At 36.8% G+C, this 16,340-nt stretch overlaps 1 protein-coding gene across 1 annotated transcript in view; it reads right to left on the reverse strand.

Moving 5' to 3' along the window:
* The window catches only part of LRRC9 (leucine rich repeat containing 9), a 110,932-nt gene that overhangs the window by 85,231 nt on the left and 9,361 nt on the right, over window positions 1–16,340 (reverse strand). Inside the window, exons 3-8 of the mRNA XM_081829757.1 lie at window positions 15,663–15,881; window positions 14,256–14,396; window positions 13,434–13,497; window positions 13,057–13,127; window positions 7,296–7,478; window positions 1,384–1,539 (exon numbers count right to left, since the gene is read on the reverse strand). Of these exons, the coding sequence (XP_081685883.1) occupies window positions 1,384–1,539; window positions 7,296–7,478; window positions 13,057–13,127; window positions 13,434–13,497; window positions 14,256–14,396; window positions 15,663–15,881 (834 nt within the window). The remainder of the gene's footprint in view (window positions 1–1,383; window positions 1,540–7,295; window positions 7,479–13,056; window positions 13,128–13,433; window positions 13,498–14,255; window positions 14,397–15,662; window positions 15,882–16,340) is intronic.

A 16,340-nucleotide genomic window follows, 5' to 3' on the forward strand; every position in this document is an offset into this window, starting at 1 on the left:
ATCTTAAAAAAAAAAAAAAGAATGAATAATTCTTCCTCTCTGGTTAAACATTCAGGTAGGTTTCCAATTTTTTGTTGTTATTAATGGTACAGTGATAAATAGCTTATGCATGTAAATATTTATCCAAATCCTTAGAACAGAGTGCTACATGTAGATTTACTGGGTCCAAGGCTACAAGCATTTTCAGGCTGTGAATATGTACGACCCAAATTACATTCCATCGGTGGTACAGTAGTGTCACACTCCTCTTTACCAGCCTGAGCACTACCATGTGTTATACTTTGACAATTTTATAGGCAAAATGGTTGTTACCTTAATTCACATTTGGAAATTCATAATTAAGTTGAGCTCTTCTTTCAAATGTTTATTAGTCATTCTTTATTTCTTCTTTTGTAAAATAGAAGTTTACGTGCTTTGCTTGGTTTTTCTATTTCAATATTTGATTTTTGTTTTATTTATGACTGTTTATAGTAGGGATATCACATCTGTCCAGGATGTTTGTTGAAGACATTTTTCAGACTGTCATTTATTGTTTACTTTTATTAATGATGCTTTTTAAGTACCAAAGCATTTTACTTTTATTTTTTGCAATCGAATCTACATTCTGTTCTTTTGTCATTTCTAGTATTTCTTTTATTTGGTAGGCTGAGATCAGGTAAACATATACATCTATATATTCTTCAGTTTTTTCAGGTTTTTAAAATTTTTACATTTAGTTCTTTTTTCCCCACTGGCATTTATTTTTGGTAAAGTGTAAACTAAGAATACAATTCCCCTACTCCCAAATAGTTTATTTTTTTAATACCATTTGTTGAATGATTATATTTTCTTGCCTTTAAAAAAATACAGTAAGTTCTAATATGTTCTATTTTGAGGTTAATAATCCTTAATTTTTCAGAGACTACTTTTGGTAAAGGAAATACAATTTACTCCAAGTAAAAAAAAACACACATAATATAACTACCAAAGTATAGCTTGATTTAAAGTTCCCAGCCTGTCTTAATACCTTAATAGTATTAGTAAAGGGATATTTTAGCACTTTAGGCAAAAAAATGAATTTTGAGCACAGCCTGAAGGGGTCTAAAAAAATGCAGCTGAAATAACTCTAATAGATCTCTATAACTTTTGGATTCATATTGGATTACACAGCTTTTTAAAATGTTTATAAATTAATAAGCCTATACCTTTTTATGGTTGCAGACTTCTAAGCACACAGTGAAGCTTAGTCAAGCAAATGGAATCAAAAGTTTGGGGGCAAACTTGGAAGTATTAATAAAAAAAATTTTATATATATACATATATATATAATTTAAAAGATAATGCTGTCTTTTTGCCAGTTTTCTTAAGATATGGCTGCTGAAATTTTATAATATTAAATCTTACATTTTTTTTCACAAAGCTAAATAATTTTATTCGTTCTTCTGGCAACTTCTGTAATTTGCATTTTTGATCATTCAGTTTTTCAAGGTCTTCATTAAGATGCCTCTGAACAGTTTTTATACGCATATTGTAATACATTATTTTTTTCATTGCTGTGGTCTAAAAGTGAGGGAAAAAAACAACAAAAGATTAACTGAAGCAAAAAACATTATAAGTAATTATTAGTGGCATTACGGGAGTGTGATATGTTCTATATAACCAACCCACTGGAAAGTTTTGAATGCTTGATTACTAATAATGATGATAGTTGAAATGATAATGGCTACAGAGTGCTGTATTTAAACTTAATAAGCAAAATATAAAATTCCAAAGATTTTCTTTGTGGATAATATTTTAAGTGTGAGGCATACTCACATTTATTCAAGGATGACAACGTTAAGAGCCTCCAGATAGAATTGTTTATAAAATCGTATCATTTAGCTAAAGAGACAGTACGACTAAGGCAAATATGTAATTATATTATTCCTATTTGATTAATTTAGGGAAAAAATACACTGGAAAGCATTAAAAGCAAATGTAACATTATTCAATTGAGTTTTTAAAAGCATGGCTAAGAAATCATGGATTTGATGGGTTTTTTCCCCCAATTCTCTAAAAGGATGCTCTAAATAAACTTGTTTTAGACTGAGCAAATAATTAAATTGTCAATCTACCCATCACCTAGTATACCTTAATACCAGTGATCACTCAGTTATTAATAAATACATGATGATAAATAGACTAAATCTACTATTGAAAAATACACCAGTTATACTAATACTATACTACTACAGCTAATACTCATAAGCAGTATTAGTCAAAAAGAACTAGCTGAGGAAAAAATAAACAAATCAAATGCACTATTAAATGTGACTTATATTTAACTGTTTACTTGAAATAATGAAGGCATTTCTTTTTATTAGGAAACCTGTACCTCAAATAATTTGGAAGGCTTGTACACTGTTCTGGACATGTATTTTCATAGATGCAGGCTCCTGTTATGTGATTTATTTGGTAGAGAGTGGATAATTAAGATCCCAACAGAATTATCTGGCGTAAAAGATGGAACAGACACAAATATATGGCAGGATAAACAGGCCAAAAGAATTCCCTTGCCCACGCATATTATGAAGTTCTGAAATTGAAATCACTAAATTCCTCCGCAAAAAATAAGGCATTAATAACACAGAATGGTTCAGGAAAAAAAAAATGTTTTTTAGAATGATTAAGGTATAAAAAATTCCTGATAAAGAAGAGCTTATTTTGGAAGTGCAATGGAATTAGAAGAAAAAAGGAAATGGCAATTCGTGTTTCTTAATTTTTGACTATTTGGAGAAAATGGAAAATCTAATGAAGAATACTTTGAGTCAGTGGCAGCTAAAAAATTCTATTGAATTCTTAAATCTAAAATGAGAGAACATGAGTAGAGATAGGATTGCTAGATAAAATGTAAGTTAAATTTGAACTTCAGGTAAACAGTAAATAATGCTTGAGTATAAGTGGATAAGTATAACTAAGTTTAAGAAGTATGATATTAAAACATTATTTGTTGCTTATCTGAAATTCAAATTTAACTTGGAGTCCCTTAGGTGGGGGACAAAAAAATACTGCTTTTCTTTTGTTTTTAAATTTTTTAAAGATTTTATTTATTTAAGAGAGAGAGAGAGAGAGCATAAGTGGGGGGGCAGGGGCAGAGGGAGAGGGAGCAGACTCCCCGCTGAGCAGGGAGCCCAACACGGGGCTTGATCCCAGGACCCTGAGATCGTGACCTGAGCCAAAGGTAGATGGCTGAACTTAACCAACTAAGCCACGCAGGCCCCCTAATTATTTTTGAATAAGTAATATATTCATGTTTCAAACAGCAAAATAATTGAAAAGTATACAATGAAAAGTCTACTTCCCACACCTGTTTCCCATATGCCCCACCTTCCACAGATATCTACTGATTTCAGTTTCTAGTGTATCCCTGCACAGTTTCTTCTACTGTACTTTTATATTTTATTAAGAATATACCTATATCTGCATTTAGGGACATAAATTATGATATTTTACTGTTCCTGAACTCTTCCTTTTTTTTTTTTTAAGATTTTATTTATTTATTTGACAGAGAGAGACTAAGCAAGAGAAGGAACATAAGCAGGGGTAGTGGGAGAGGGAGAAGCAGGCTTCCTACTGAGCAGGGAGCCTGACATGGGGCTCGATCCCAAGACCCTGGGATCATGACCTGAGCCGAAGGCAGACAATTAACGACTGAGCCACCCAGGCACCCCATTCCTGAACTCTTTCAAAAATCACTTACAGTGTCATAACAATAAATAAGAGTTATCAATCAGGGTTTTTTTATCCTTGTTTGAGAGTATATACTTAGACTTTGGAAAAGTGGGGAAGACTATGTTGTAAATTGTAAATACATGGCAAATAGACTTTATAGGCTTACTATATTCAATTTGCTTTTTTGTGTTTGAACTTTTGAGAATGTCGAACTCATTTTTCATCCAATTCCACTTTGGTAGAATTACTTGCTTATTACAGTAAAAAAATTTTTTTGAAAATAGTCTAACTATAATGCGAAATCCAATTGCATGTTTGTACTAACAAACAAAATTTGTTCCATTTGCTTCTTTGATTACCAAACAAGAATGAAGTCATATAGTTTCATAGTGATTATTTTTATAGTATTTAACAATTAAAATGGGTTTTATGCCCATTAACTCACTGTGTCCCTACAGTAACCCTCAGGACAGGTACTATTTTTATCATCACTATCTTAATAGTTCAGAAAACTGAAGTTTGGGAAGGGAAAGGCCTTGTCTAAGTGACTGGTTGTAATGGATGCAACTGGAGCTTGAATCCAAGTCTTCTGTTTTAAACTCCCATATTCTTCCCTCTTTCCCATGCTGACTCCATGGTGGTCCTCCTGACTTTACTTGCCACTTAACAGTTTACACAAATGACTCCAGAGTCATGGGTTAAAATTGGAAGAAGAATCAACAGTACCCTGCTCAAGAGTTTATCACATTGGAGAATTGCCACAACCAGATACAACCTGTCTTCTTAGGAAAGGTAATGAAGAAAAAGCATCTTGGAATCCATATGCAATCCTTAAATAAAAATACTTTGAATTTGAAAAATCATCTTGATCTAAATAAAAACTTGAGCTATATATATATATATATATATATATATAATTTTTGCCTTAAAAGGGTGAAGAAAGAGAAGATATAAGGAACTGTGTAACAATTCCTTATTTTATTCTTTTAATGATAGTACTTCTGACATATACAAGACTAAACCAAATGTATGACAACCTTAGCCAGAATGTCAAAAGAACCTGCCTCTCTTACCTCTCCTCTTCCATCTCTTCTGCGGGTTCCTCCTCTCTCCCCAGTCTCTAAGACCCAACTGACACACTTCCCCATTTACACCATTCCCTTGGTGATTTATCTAGTCCCTGGCTCTATGCACCATCTTTCTGCCTTCAACTCTCATATTTGTATCTCCAAGCCAGGCAACTCTCTTAAATAGCAGACTCATACCTAACTACTTATTGAACATATCCTCTCGGATGTTCAAAAGATTGCTCAAAATTACATGCCTAAGAGGCACTGGGTGGGTGGCTCAGTCAGTTAAGTGTCGGACTCTTGATTTTGGCTCAGGTCATGATCTCAGGGTTGTAAGATCAAGCCCTGTGTCAGGCTCTGCTCTCAAAGGAGAGCCTGCTTCTCTCCCTCTTCCTCTGCCCCTCCCCCCACTTGCATGCATGCCTGCTCTCTCTAAAATAAAAAAATCTTCTAAAAAATTTTACATGCCTAAAATTAAACCATGATTTTTCCTTTTAACCCACTCCTTCCATATTCTTCCTCAACTCATTAAGAGCAACTTCTTCCCTCCTTCAGTTGCTGAGGCCAATAACTTGGAATCACTGTTTCTTTCCTCTGCACCTCACATCCAGTCAGTCTACAGCAAATCCAGATGGGTTCCACCTTCTAACTACTACAGAATCTGACTACTTTTTACCACCTCTTCCACTAACACCTTGTATCAAACCATCAACACCTCTCATCCCAGTAACTGGGCTCTAACTGGTTTCTCTGCACTTACCTTTTCCCCTCAAATCCTCTATTCTTAATCCATTAGTGAAAAGGATCCCTTTAAAAAATAAGTCATTTTGTCTTTCCTCTTCGAAATTTTCCAGTGGCCCCACCTCACTCAAAGTAAAAGCCAAAATCTTTATAACATCCTGCAGTCTCATATGCTCTCCCCACCTCGGCCATTCCTGTTTTCATCTCTTCTCTTCCTCTCACTTACTCAGCTCCACCTACACTAACCTCCTGTTCCTGAAATTTGAGACGCATGCTCCTGCCTCAAGTTCTTTGCATTTGCTGATCCCTGAAAAGCTTGCTCACTTACTTCCTTCAGGTCTCTGCCCAAGTGTTGCCTGAGGAAATCCTCTCCCAACAATTCTATATACAGTACCCAACACTCCTCCCTCTGGCCCTACAAATAATCTTGTTTCCTTCACCCTTGTTTTATTTTTCTCCATAGCATTTATCACTACCTGACATACTAGTTGTTTTCCTACTTAGTTGCTTATTATTTGTCTTCTTCCATAAGAATGTAAACTCCAAGCAAGCAGGGATTTTGTCTGTTTCAGTCACTGTATCTCTAGGGCCTGAGCTGTGGCTGGAATGTAATAGGTATTAAATATTTGTTGGAGAAGTTAATAAGCCAAGTAATTTCATGAAGCGTGAACCAGCTCACCTTGGAAGAAACTGCCTAATGTAAAACTCTGCAGATAATAATGGACATTTCAAAAAATGTGTTACTGTGAAGTTTTACTGTTATTTTTGACTTCACACTGTTAGAGAAGACATTCTTCCCTGAATCTCCAATGACTTTGATCATCTGCTAATAGACAAGAACTCTAGCCCTTTGCTTGATACTGCAAGACAGTTCACTTTCTAGATTGGGGTGGGAGAGAGGATAATCTCAGTTATGGAAAAGAGAGGAGAGAATGGAACCTGAGAAAAATCCTCAGGCTAGCAAGAGAAGAGGAACAAGACAAATAGATAAAGGCATACTTTATATTGAGATGATGGATGAGCCACAAAGGATGAGAGGGCTCACGTGGGGGCATCATCATGCTTGGCACACTCTAGATACTCAAAACCTATTTACTACATGGTTAACTGAATGAACGAAAGTGGCGCACTGGAGTGGAAGGAAAGGAAGAAATACAATGTGGAAAGACTATTAATAAATATGGTGAATTCCTATGTACTCCATTCTGAAATTATAGAATTCTTTGATGGCATGTGAAATTAGACCCTTTACTGGGAGGTTCACCATCAATGGCAGCCTAGGAGTGGCTCTCTTCAAGATTTGAGAGATCTTCAAGATTTTGGGAGTGTGGGTTGATCCACCTGTACTTCTAGGGAACCCCAAATCATTTTTAATTAGATTAAAATCTACCTAATCCTGGCATACTACCATCAACCATGGATATTTTTTAATTTTGATATATAGTATTCCAAATGAGAGGGTTACTTATTTCATTTCTACGTTAGGCCTTATTAATTTTTGTATATATTGCACTAGTTCAGTTATTCTTGACACTCATGATAATCTTTCAGATTTTTTAGTTTTGTATAAATTGTGTTTTTCTATTAATTCACCTTCTAGTACTGTCATCAAATTTAATATTCTAGTACTAATGTTATTTATATATGTTTATGTGAAATAGCCAGCTCACTGGGGCAAAAGTAGAGTTGGTGACAAGAACTGACAAGATAATACTACCTACCATATGTGGACACAGCCAGAAAGAAGCATTAATTAAACTTAAGTCACAGATATCTGATTAGGGATGCACTTACATCTGCCAGTTCCTTGATCTGTTTTGCTGACACATCAAATGTGTCAAGTCTTTGAAGGCTAGGCAAGTGATACAATACATGTGTGGAATAATTACACAGCAGACAAACTGGATTGGTCTTATACTGAGGATCATTCAGACACAAATCCTTTAAGTGACGCAGCCTGGTTAAGTTAGTGAGGTCCTAAAACAACAGCAATAATAATGTTCAATTAATTAATTGCAACTGTCCATTTATAAAGGAGGCATTTGAGCACTTAAGATCACCCATAATTTAATGTAATGCATTTTACTATGTGCTTAAACATGTTAAAGTGATTTAGATGGATAAAATTTTTTTTCTCTAGTGAAAAACATGTCAACTACATGAAGAATAGCTAGCAATAATTAAACAGAAGACTCTTCTGTAACTATATATTTTAACTATAAAACGTCAAAGAATATTTACTAAACCATGCATTCCGCCTGGGACGTTGGAGCCAGTCACCTGAGCACATTTATTTATGAAGACAACGCTGCCCCCTCTGCACAGGCCCTTTGCTAACAACTGTCCCCATTGTATCTGTAGGTCTCCTGCTTCCTCTGCCACCATTTCCCACACTTACCACTCTAGGAACACTGCTCACCATTCTCCTCGGCCTCCAGATATGCTTTTCTCATCAAAAGCTAGGGGACCCCAATTCTGTATGACATAATCACTGTTGAATTCCTGATTTTTAGGGATTTTTGTTTCCTTGTTGTTCTTCTGTAAATGCCCTTTCTACCAGTTAATGGCAACTGAAACCTAGCTTTCTCCTGAGGGCCTCATTTTCCTTGCACCCTGTGGTGGTGGGTGGGGGATTAATAATGCACTTCTAGACCAGTGCTTCTCCTAAATATCTTTTATCCTGAGGTTTAAGCCATTGTTTACACCTTCCTTTATTTGGCATCTGGCCCTTGCTTAACTCTTCAGTCTTGTCTCTTTTGTTTCAACCCTAATATTTCTTGTTTTAGCTGTATCAAACAAGTGGAAGTTTCAGAATGTGCTAGACCCTAAGTTATCATTATACCTTTACTCATGCTGCTACCTTTGAGTGCACTGAACTTCATCCCAGTTTTACCTCTTAATCTGTCAAGATTCAATCTAGTATCATCTTTTCTGGGAGTTTTGTTTCATCGCCCAAGTGTGGGGCAGATGGTCCTATGAACTCTCTTTAGCCACTGGGTTTACCTTTGTTATAGAATTTATCACAACTCTATTACCAATTGCTTATGCATACACAAGTCTGTAAGTTAAAGGTCTACTTGGCTTTGGCCTTCAGTCTCTAAGCTAGGAATGGTGGTTATATTTTTAAAGTGTTGAGAAAACTAAAGAAGAATTCATGACAGAGGCCTGGTGGAGGAGGGTACTGTGGTGGGGTTGGCTTTAAACAGATGTAATGCTAGTTAGTAGAGTCAGAATCAGAGTTAAGGGAAATCCAAAGCAAAAACCAGAAGGCATTAGTTCTGAAGATAAAGTACAAATGGAATGGGGAAGTAAGTCGTGAAGTCAGGCTCCCAGAGTCAAAAGTAAGACAGGGTCTGGGGCGCCTGGGTGGCTCAGTCATTAAGTGTCTGCCTTCACTCAGGTCATGATCCCAGGGTCCTGGGATCAAGCCCTGCATCGGGCTCCCTGCTCCGCGGGAAGCCTGCTTCTCCCTCTCCCACTCCCCCTGCTTGTGTTCCCTCTCTCGCTGTATCTCTCTCTGTCAAATAAATAAATTAAAAAAAAAAGACAAGGTCAGGTGGCCAATGTGTGTCCAAACTCTTGCTAGCTGGCCCCAAGGCTAGTACTGGGCTCATGGCAGAAGTGGGACTAAGCAGAGTTGCTCTGAAATGGAGATTTCTGGACAGAGTTGTGCAGAGAATTATTTGGTCAAATTCTGCAGGGGCAAGGAAGGTAAATCATCAGACTGTTCTGAGGAGTAAACACTCTTTTTGATTTTGGGTAGCTGTGTTTCCTTTGACCATCAGTCTGGGCTATGGTAGGTATGAACTTTGAAGTCTTACTCAGGAACCCCTCCAACCCCCACCTATAGTCTAAAGTCAGATGACATTGGAGTCTATGAAAGCACAAAATCTCACTGAAAATTGGTGGTGTGGTATCTGTTATGGATGGAAAGTGGCACAGAAGCATTCCATCACCACTAGTATAGTTTCTTTTTAGGATGGATGGAAAGGTTAGAGATAAAAATTCAAGATAATAGTGTTTCAGGAACATTCTTAATGTGAGAATAGTAAAAGTTGCTGTGAATCATGTTTCAATGCTTTTCTGAAAAACAGCCATCATTATCATATAGAGAACCTTTTTCATTTTATGCCATATAATACATTTTCACAATCTAATTTTTATCCCTACTTTTTTGATGAGGAGATTGAAACAGAATAGGTTAATGTAATTAAAGTGACAGTAATCATAAAATGGTGTATCTACTGAGTGCTTACTGTGTGCTAGTCATTATTCTGAGAGCTTTACATTATTATTTTGCTTAAGCTTCATGTTATCACAGTACAAAGCTGCCTCTGGCTTGTGGCAGTGCTGGAAGTGACAGATCTTTCTATGCAGCTATGCTCTCCTGCACCAGAAGGCTGAAGCACCACATGCTAGCCAGGGTAAGATAAATTTCTATGTGGCTTCTTTTTCTCTTTTTTTAAAGATTTTATTTATTTATTTGAGAGAGAGAATGAGATAGAGAGAGCATGAGAGGGGGAAGGGTCAGAAGGAGAAGCAGACTCCCTGCTGAGCAAGGAGCCCGATGCAGGACTCGATCCTGGGACTCCAGGATCATGACCTGAGCCGAAGGCAGTCACTTAACCAACTGAGCCACCCAGGCGCCCCTCTATGTGGCTTCTTGGTAGGACCTTATCCTCACAGCATTGTGGACTCATCTTCTTCAGCTTCGATTTATGATTCTCTCCCTCACTCTGTTCCAGCCACAGATTTCTAGTTTCTTGAATTTGCCATGCTCTTTCCCCCCACTTAGGTCCTTCACACTTTGCCTGGAATGCTCTTTCCCTAGGCACCTCCTACTCATGTCTCATAAGTTAGCTTAAAAATTACCTCCCACAGCATTCCAAATTTATCTTTCATAGTTCCCTCTGCTGTCTTCCGCTGATGTTCTCAAATATACCCCTTGATTTCTTACCACCATGTCTTCATGCATATTGTTCTCCCCATCTTAGAATGCCTACTTCCCACAGCATGTATTTATATATACACATGTATATATATATTTTTCAGTAATCTCTATGCCAGTGTGGGGCTTGAACTCATGACCCCAAGATCAAGAGTTCCTCCCACTGCATTGTAGATCCTCCTCCAATGCCTGTTGAAATTCTGTCAGCCCCTCAGTGTTCACATCGAATATTTCCTCTTGAATTTGACCAATAAAATTTTGTTTAAACTTTTTATATTTTTAAAACTTCTGGTTAAAGTGTTTATGACATTCTGCCTCATTCTATAGCTTTTTGGTGTCTAATATTCTTCTCTGAGTAAGAGGATGTGTATTTTTTTTTTTAAGATTTTATTTATTTATTTGACAGAGAGAGACACAGCAAGAGAGGGAACACAAGTAGAGGGAGTGGGAGAGGGAGAAGCAGGCTCCCCACTGAGCAGGGAGCCCGATGTGGGGCTCGATCCCAGGACCCTGGGATCGTGACCTGAGCCGAAGGCAGATGCTTAATGACTGAGCCACCCAGGCGCCCCTTGAGGATGTGTATTTTAATAATGATCAATTCAAAATATTTTTATAGTGTATTTATTCATCTTTCTTCATTACTGTCTAAAGGAAGTGTTTGAGTATGCACTTTCAATTTGACACTGTCAAAATTATAAATGCCATATGTTTTCACCTACATTATATGCCATCAACATTAAGTCTTTTTGTTTTCCTCTTTCATTCAAATGTTTATTGAGACTTTACATGTCAAGTACTGTTTTAAGCATTATGGATACAGCAGTGAATAAAACAGGCAAGGTTCCTGCATTCGTGGAGCTAGTAGGAAAGGATGTGGATAAGTGCCAGGGGATGTGGCATAAGTGCCAAGAAGAAAAAACAAGGAAAGAGTGATGGGAATGCTTCAGGTTAGGGAGGGTAGTAGAGTTATTGCTATTTTACCTAAATTGGCCAGGAAAGGTGTCACTAAGAACATAACATCTGGGGCGCCTGGGTGGCTCAGTTGGTTAAGCGACTGCCTTTGGCTCAGGTCATGATCCTGGAGTCCCGGGATCGAGTCCCGCATTGGGCTCCCTGCTCGGCAGGGAGTCTGCTTCTCCCTCTGACCCTCCCCTCTCTCATGTGCTCTCTCTCATTCTCTCTCTCAAATAAATAAATAAATCTTAAAAAAAAAAAAAAGAACATAACATCTGAACAAAATCCTCAAAGAATGAGGAGAATGAGCCATGAAGATATTTGGGGGAAGAATATCCCAGCAAGTGCAAAGGCCCTAAGGTGAGAGCACTAGCTATATTCAAGGACCAGTGAGGAGACCAGAGTGGCTGGAATGGAGTAAACAAAGGGGAAAGTGGTAGAAGCTGTGGTCAGAGACACAGTGCGGGGAAGACTAGATTATAGAGAGTCTTGTGGGCCATTGTAGGAATCGGCTTTTTCTCTGAAAGAGATGAGAAGCCAAGGGAGAGTTTTGAGCAGAAGAGTGATTTGATCTGACATAGTTTTTGAAGGAGCAGATTGCTGTGTAGAAAACAGACTGATAGTAGTGAAAGGGTAAACACAGGGAGACCTGTTTGGAGGCTTTTTTTTTTTTTTCCTCCAAAATGCAGGTTAGAGATGATCGTGTCTTGAATCAGGTTAGTAGAGATCTAGGTGGTAAAAAATGGTCAGACTGGACATATCTGAAGGTAGAGCCAACAGAACTTGGTGATAGATTGGATATGGGTTATGAAGGAATAAGAGGAGTAAAAAAATGACTCTAAGGATTTTGGCTTAAGCTATTAGAAAAATGGAGATGCCGGGGCGCCTGGGTGGCTCAGTCAGTTAAGCGGCTGCCTTCGGCTCAGGTCATGATCCAGTGTCCTGGGATCGAGCCCCGCATCGGGCTCCTTGCTCAGCGGGGAGCCTGCTTCTCCCTCTCCCTCTCCCTCTGCCTCCCTGCCACTCCCCCTGCTTGTGCTCTCTCTCTTGCTATCTCTCTCTGTGTGTCAAATAAATAAATAAAAAATCTTAAAAAAAAAAAAGAAAAATGGAGATGCCATTTAGAGAGGTAGAGAAGGATGCAGGAGAAGAAGTGAACATTCAGTGTGGAGGAAATCAGTTTGAGTTAGGATAGGAGATATCTATAGTTCTGGGGAGTTATGAGGGAAAGTAGAAATAGAAATAGTTGTTAGGGAAAGTAGAAAGTGAGGAATAATAAATGTATAAAAGGTATTTAAAGTCATAAGACAATGCAATTATTTAGAGAATAAATGCAGATAGTAATGAGAAAAGATCCTGGGACTAACCTGGAGCAGCCCATTTTTTAGATGTTAGGAGAAGATGAAAAACCAGAGGTGTAGCCAGAAAGATCAGAGGAAAACTAAGCCAAGTAAATAGTTTCTTGTTTGGTTTTAATAGTGTCAGATCATTAGGGCCAGCTTAATCAGCTGCCTCTAAAATTTCTTAGAGTACTGGATAGTCCAAAATAATTAAATTGTTCTTTAAAAGGGAACTATTTAGTACATTTTCTGCAATAAGATGGTTCATGATCCAGGTTGGTAAATAAAAATAGACTGTTCCACTTAAACATACCTTGAAAGAACATATTTGGTTACCAGAAAGGTTTAATCTTTCCAGTTGTTCATTGGGATCAAGACATCGACCTTTAATTTAAAAAACAAGATGAAAGAAAAATTAAATTTCTTGTTTTCCCTCCTGTTCATATCCTGTCATATTTCTTAGTTGTATATGATCATTTCTTGCATATAAGTAAGGCTAATAGTAACACTGTATAGTTAGTAACAGCTGATTAATGGTTAGTATTTTCACATCCTATAATCATAGATTTAGAAATGCTTTGCAAAATATCATACAAAAGAGTCTAAAAAAAGAAATCTAAGAATGTACTTTTCATACTGATAAAAAATTATTGTAGCATTATCTCATATTCCAAATGAAATAATACATACCAATGCTGCTTATTAGATTTCCAGCAAGGTTAAGGTCATTTAAATTCTTCAAAGTTTGCAAGCCCTGAAAATTTAGACAATATATCATTTAGAGGAAGTCAGTAATATATATATTTATAAATGATCTGATCAATCTGGTTAGTTCTCCAAGTGTTTTGAGCACTGGGTACTGTGTACTTCACAAGCACAGAAGTAAGTAGGTGCCTTCAAGCAGTCATCTTTGTTTCTCTGGAACGTGGAGAGAATTATTGGAAGAAGAGGGAACAGGGAGGGGAGGGGAGAGGAAAGGAGGAAGATGAGTAGGAAGAAAAACACATCACACAGAATGTGTTTATAATCTTTGGCAATATATATATATAACTTCTCTAAATCTCTATTTTTTTTAACTTTCAAGGAAGAAATAACCTACCGCCCAAGCTTGGTGGGAGGAGTAAAGAAAACATCGTATATGAAGTTTTCTTTCTTCTTTTTTTTTTTTTTTAAGATTTTATTTATTTATTTGACAGCAAGAGAGGGAACACAAGCAGGGGGAGTGGGAGAGGGAGAAGCAGGCTTCCTGCTGAGCAGGGAGCCCGATGCGGGGCTCGATCCCAGGACCCTGGGATCATGACCTGAGCCCAAGGCAGACGCTTAACAACTGAGCCACCCAGGCACCCCCCGTATATGAAGTTTTCTACACATTATAAATGCTGTATACATGTTAGTTTTTCTTAACAATAATTAAGCTGGTCATAAATATGCCCATAATATGATCTTGGACATTGTGATTAAAACTCCACAGGGGTAACTGACTTTACATATAAATTACTGAAATTATCTTACCTCAATATTTCTAATTGTATTGTGATTCAGCCAAAGAACCTCCAATTTGAATAATTTCTCTAAATTTTCGATTTTGGAAATTTTATTATAATATAAATACAGTTTTTCTAAATTTCTACATTCTTGAAGACCTCCAATTTTCTGTAAAAAAAAAAAAGACTGAATAGTGTTAACTTATGTTTTGGCATTATCCTTTTAATAAAGTAGATTATAAGTACATTTTCTTTTTAAAATCACATTTTATTGCAAAATCTGTATCCAACAAAATGAACTGAACATTTTAAAGATTTTTAAAATTTATTTATTTGAGAGAGAGACAGCATATGCATGTGAGTGGGGGGAGGGGCAGAGGGAGAGGAAGAGAATCTCAAGCAGACTCCACTCTGAGCTAAGAGCCTGATGCAGGGCTCCATCTCACAACCCTGAGATCATGACTTGAGCCAAAATCAAGAGTTGGAAGCTTAACCAGCCGAGCCACCCAAGACCCTCAAATGAATGAAACATTTGAAAAGAAAAAACATGTAATCCCTCCACCTAAAGACAACTATTTTCAATGTTCATATTCTTTTAAAATTTTAATCAATTCTATATCTATTTTTATATTATAATCATGAGACCTATATAATTTTGTGGATTTTTTAAACTTAAGACCATCTAAAATGTTTTTGTAATCATTCAAATAATAATTTTAATTACAAAATATATTAGCTATAATAACATTCTTAAAAATACCTGTATATGTGAAATATTTGTTTCAAATTTTTAGCTCTTATAAATAGTACTGCAACAAATAACTTTATGTTGTTTTCTGCTGTTGAATTACTCCTCTAGGATTAAAATTTAGGATTAGGGATTTCTGAGTCAAAAGGTATGCACATTTCTTTGACTCATGATACATTTCGGAATCCTGCTTTTCACTACAGATGTTACAATTTTCTTTTTTTTTTCTTCAGATTTTATTTTTAAGTAATCTCTGCACCCAAGGTGGGCTTGAATTCACTACCTTGAGATCAGGAGTTGCATGCTCCCCTGAGCCAGCCAGGCGCCCCTAGATGTTACAATTTTTACACAACCAATAGTGACTAAGTAAACCAATTTAAACCAATTTACTACTAAGCGATACTGGGTATTATTTGATCTGATCTGATTACTAAAATGTAGAGTATGTCTACATTTTGATTCTTTATTTCTATTTTCTCCTTTGTAGAAATCTATTTCTATATTTTACCCATTTGTTTTGTTTGTTTTGTTTTACTGGGTAAAGGGTTTTATTTTACTTCATCATGTATGCCCCTCCCCATTCATCTGTTTTGATCCATGACTCATGCATATCTTTCATGGAACTATTTTTCCAAAGCCAAAGAATTAAGCATAAAATACTTCATATACGGTTATGTTTAGACTTACCTCTATGCAGCATTCAGCAATCCAGAGTTCTTTAAGCCGTAAACAAGTTTCTAGCCCTGAAATTTCTTTTATATCTTGAGCAACAATTGTGAGACTTGTTAAATTAGGAAATAATGATAATCCAACTATACAGGGATAACCTGAGAAAAACATCTCCAGTTTTGAAGTATCTGATCCTTCTTGTCCAACCATCTCATAGGACAAACCATTGCATAAACACTGTTTCAAAAAAAGAAATTGGGTTATTACCTATTCAAAATAATTTAAAAATTATTTTGCTATTAGAAATTATAAACTGTCAGTTGCACTGATGCCATGTTTAACTCACAAGAAGGAAAGTTATACCATATATATGATTTTTCTCTACTTCCAAAGGTCATGGGGTAGAAGAAATCTAGGTGAGCTCCAGAAGGGAGTGTAAAAATGTTCCATTTACTATTCTTGCAAATGTAATTGAAAAGAAACTTGGCTTTGGGCGCCTGGGTGGCTCAGTTGGTTAAGCGACTGCCTTCGGCTCAGGTCATGATCCTGGAGTCCCGGGATCGAGTCCCACATCGGGCTCCCTGCTCGGCAGGGAGTCTGCTTCTCCCTCTGACCCTCCCCCCTCTCATGTACTCGCTCTCTCTCATTCTCTCTCTCTCAAATAAATAAATAAAATCTTTAAAAAAAAAAAAAAAA

This window comes from Leptonychotes weddellii, chromosome 9 (genome assembly GCF_054177405.1).
Source record: "Leptonychotes weddellii isolate Sample4059 chromosome 9, ASM5417740v2, whole genome shotgun sequence".
NCBI classification, from domain to species: domain Eukaryota; kingdom Metazoa; phylum Chordata; class Mammalia; order Carnivora; family Phocidae; genus Leptonychotes; species Leptonychotes weddellii.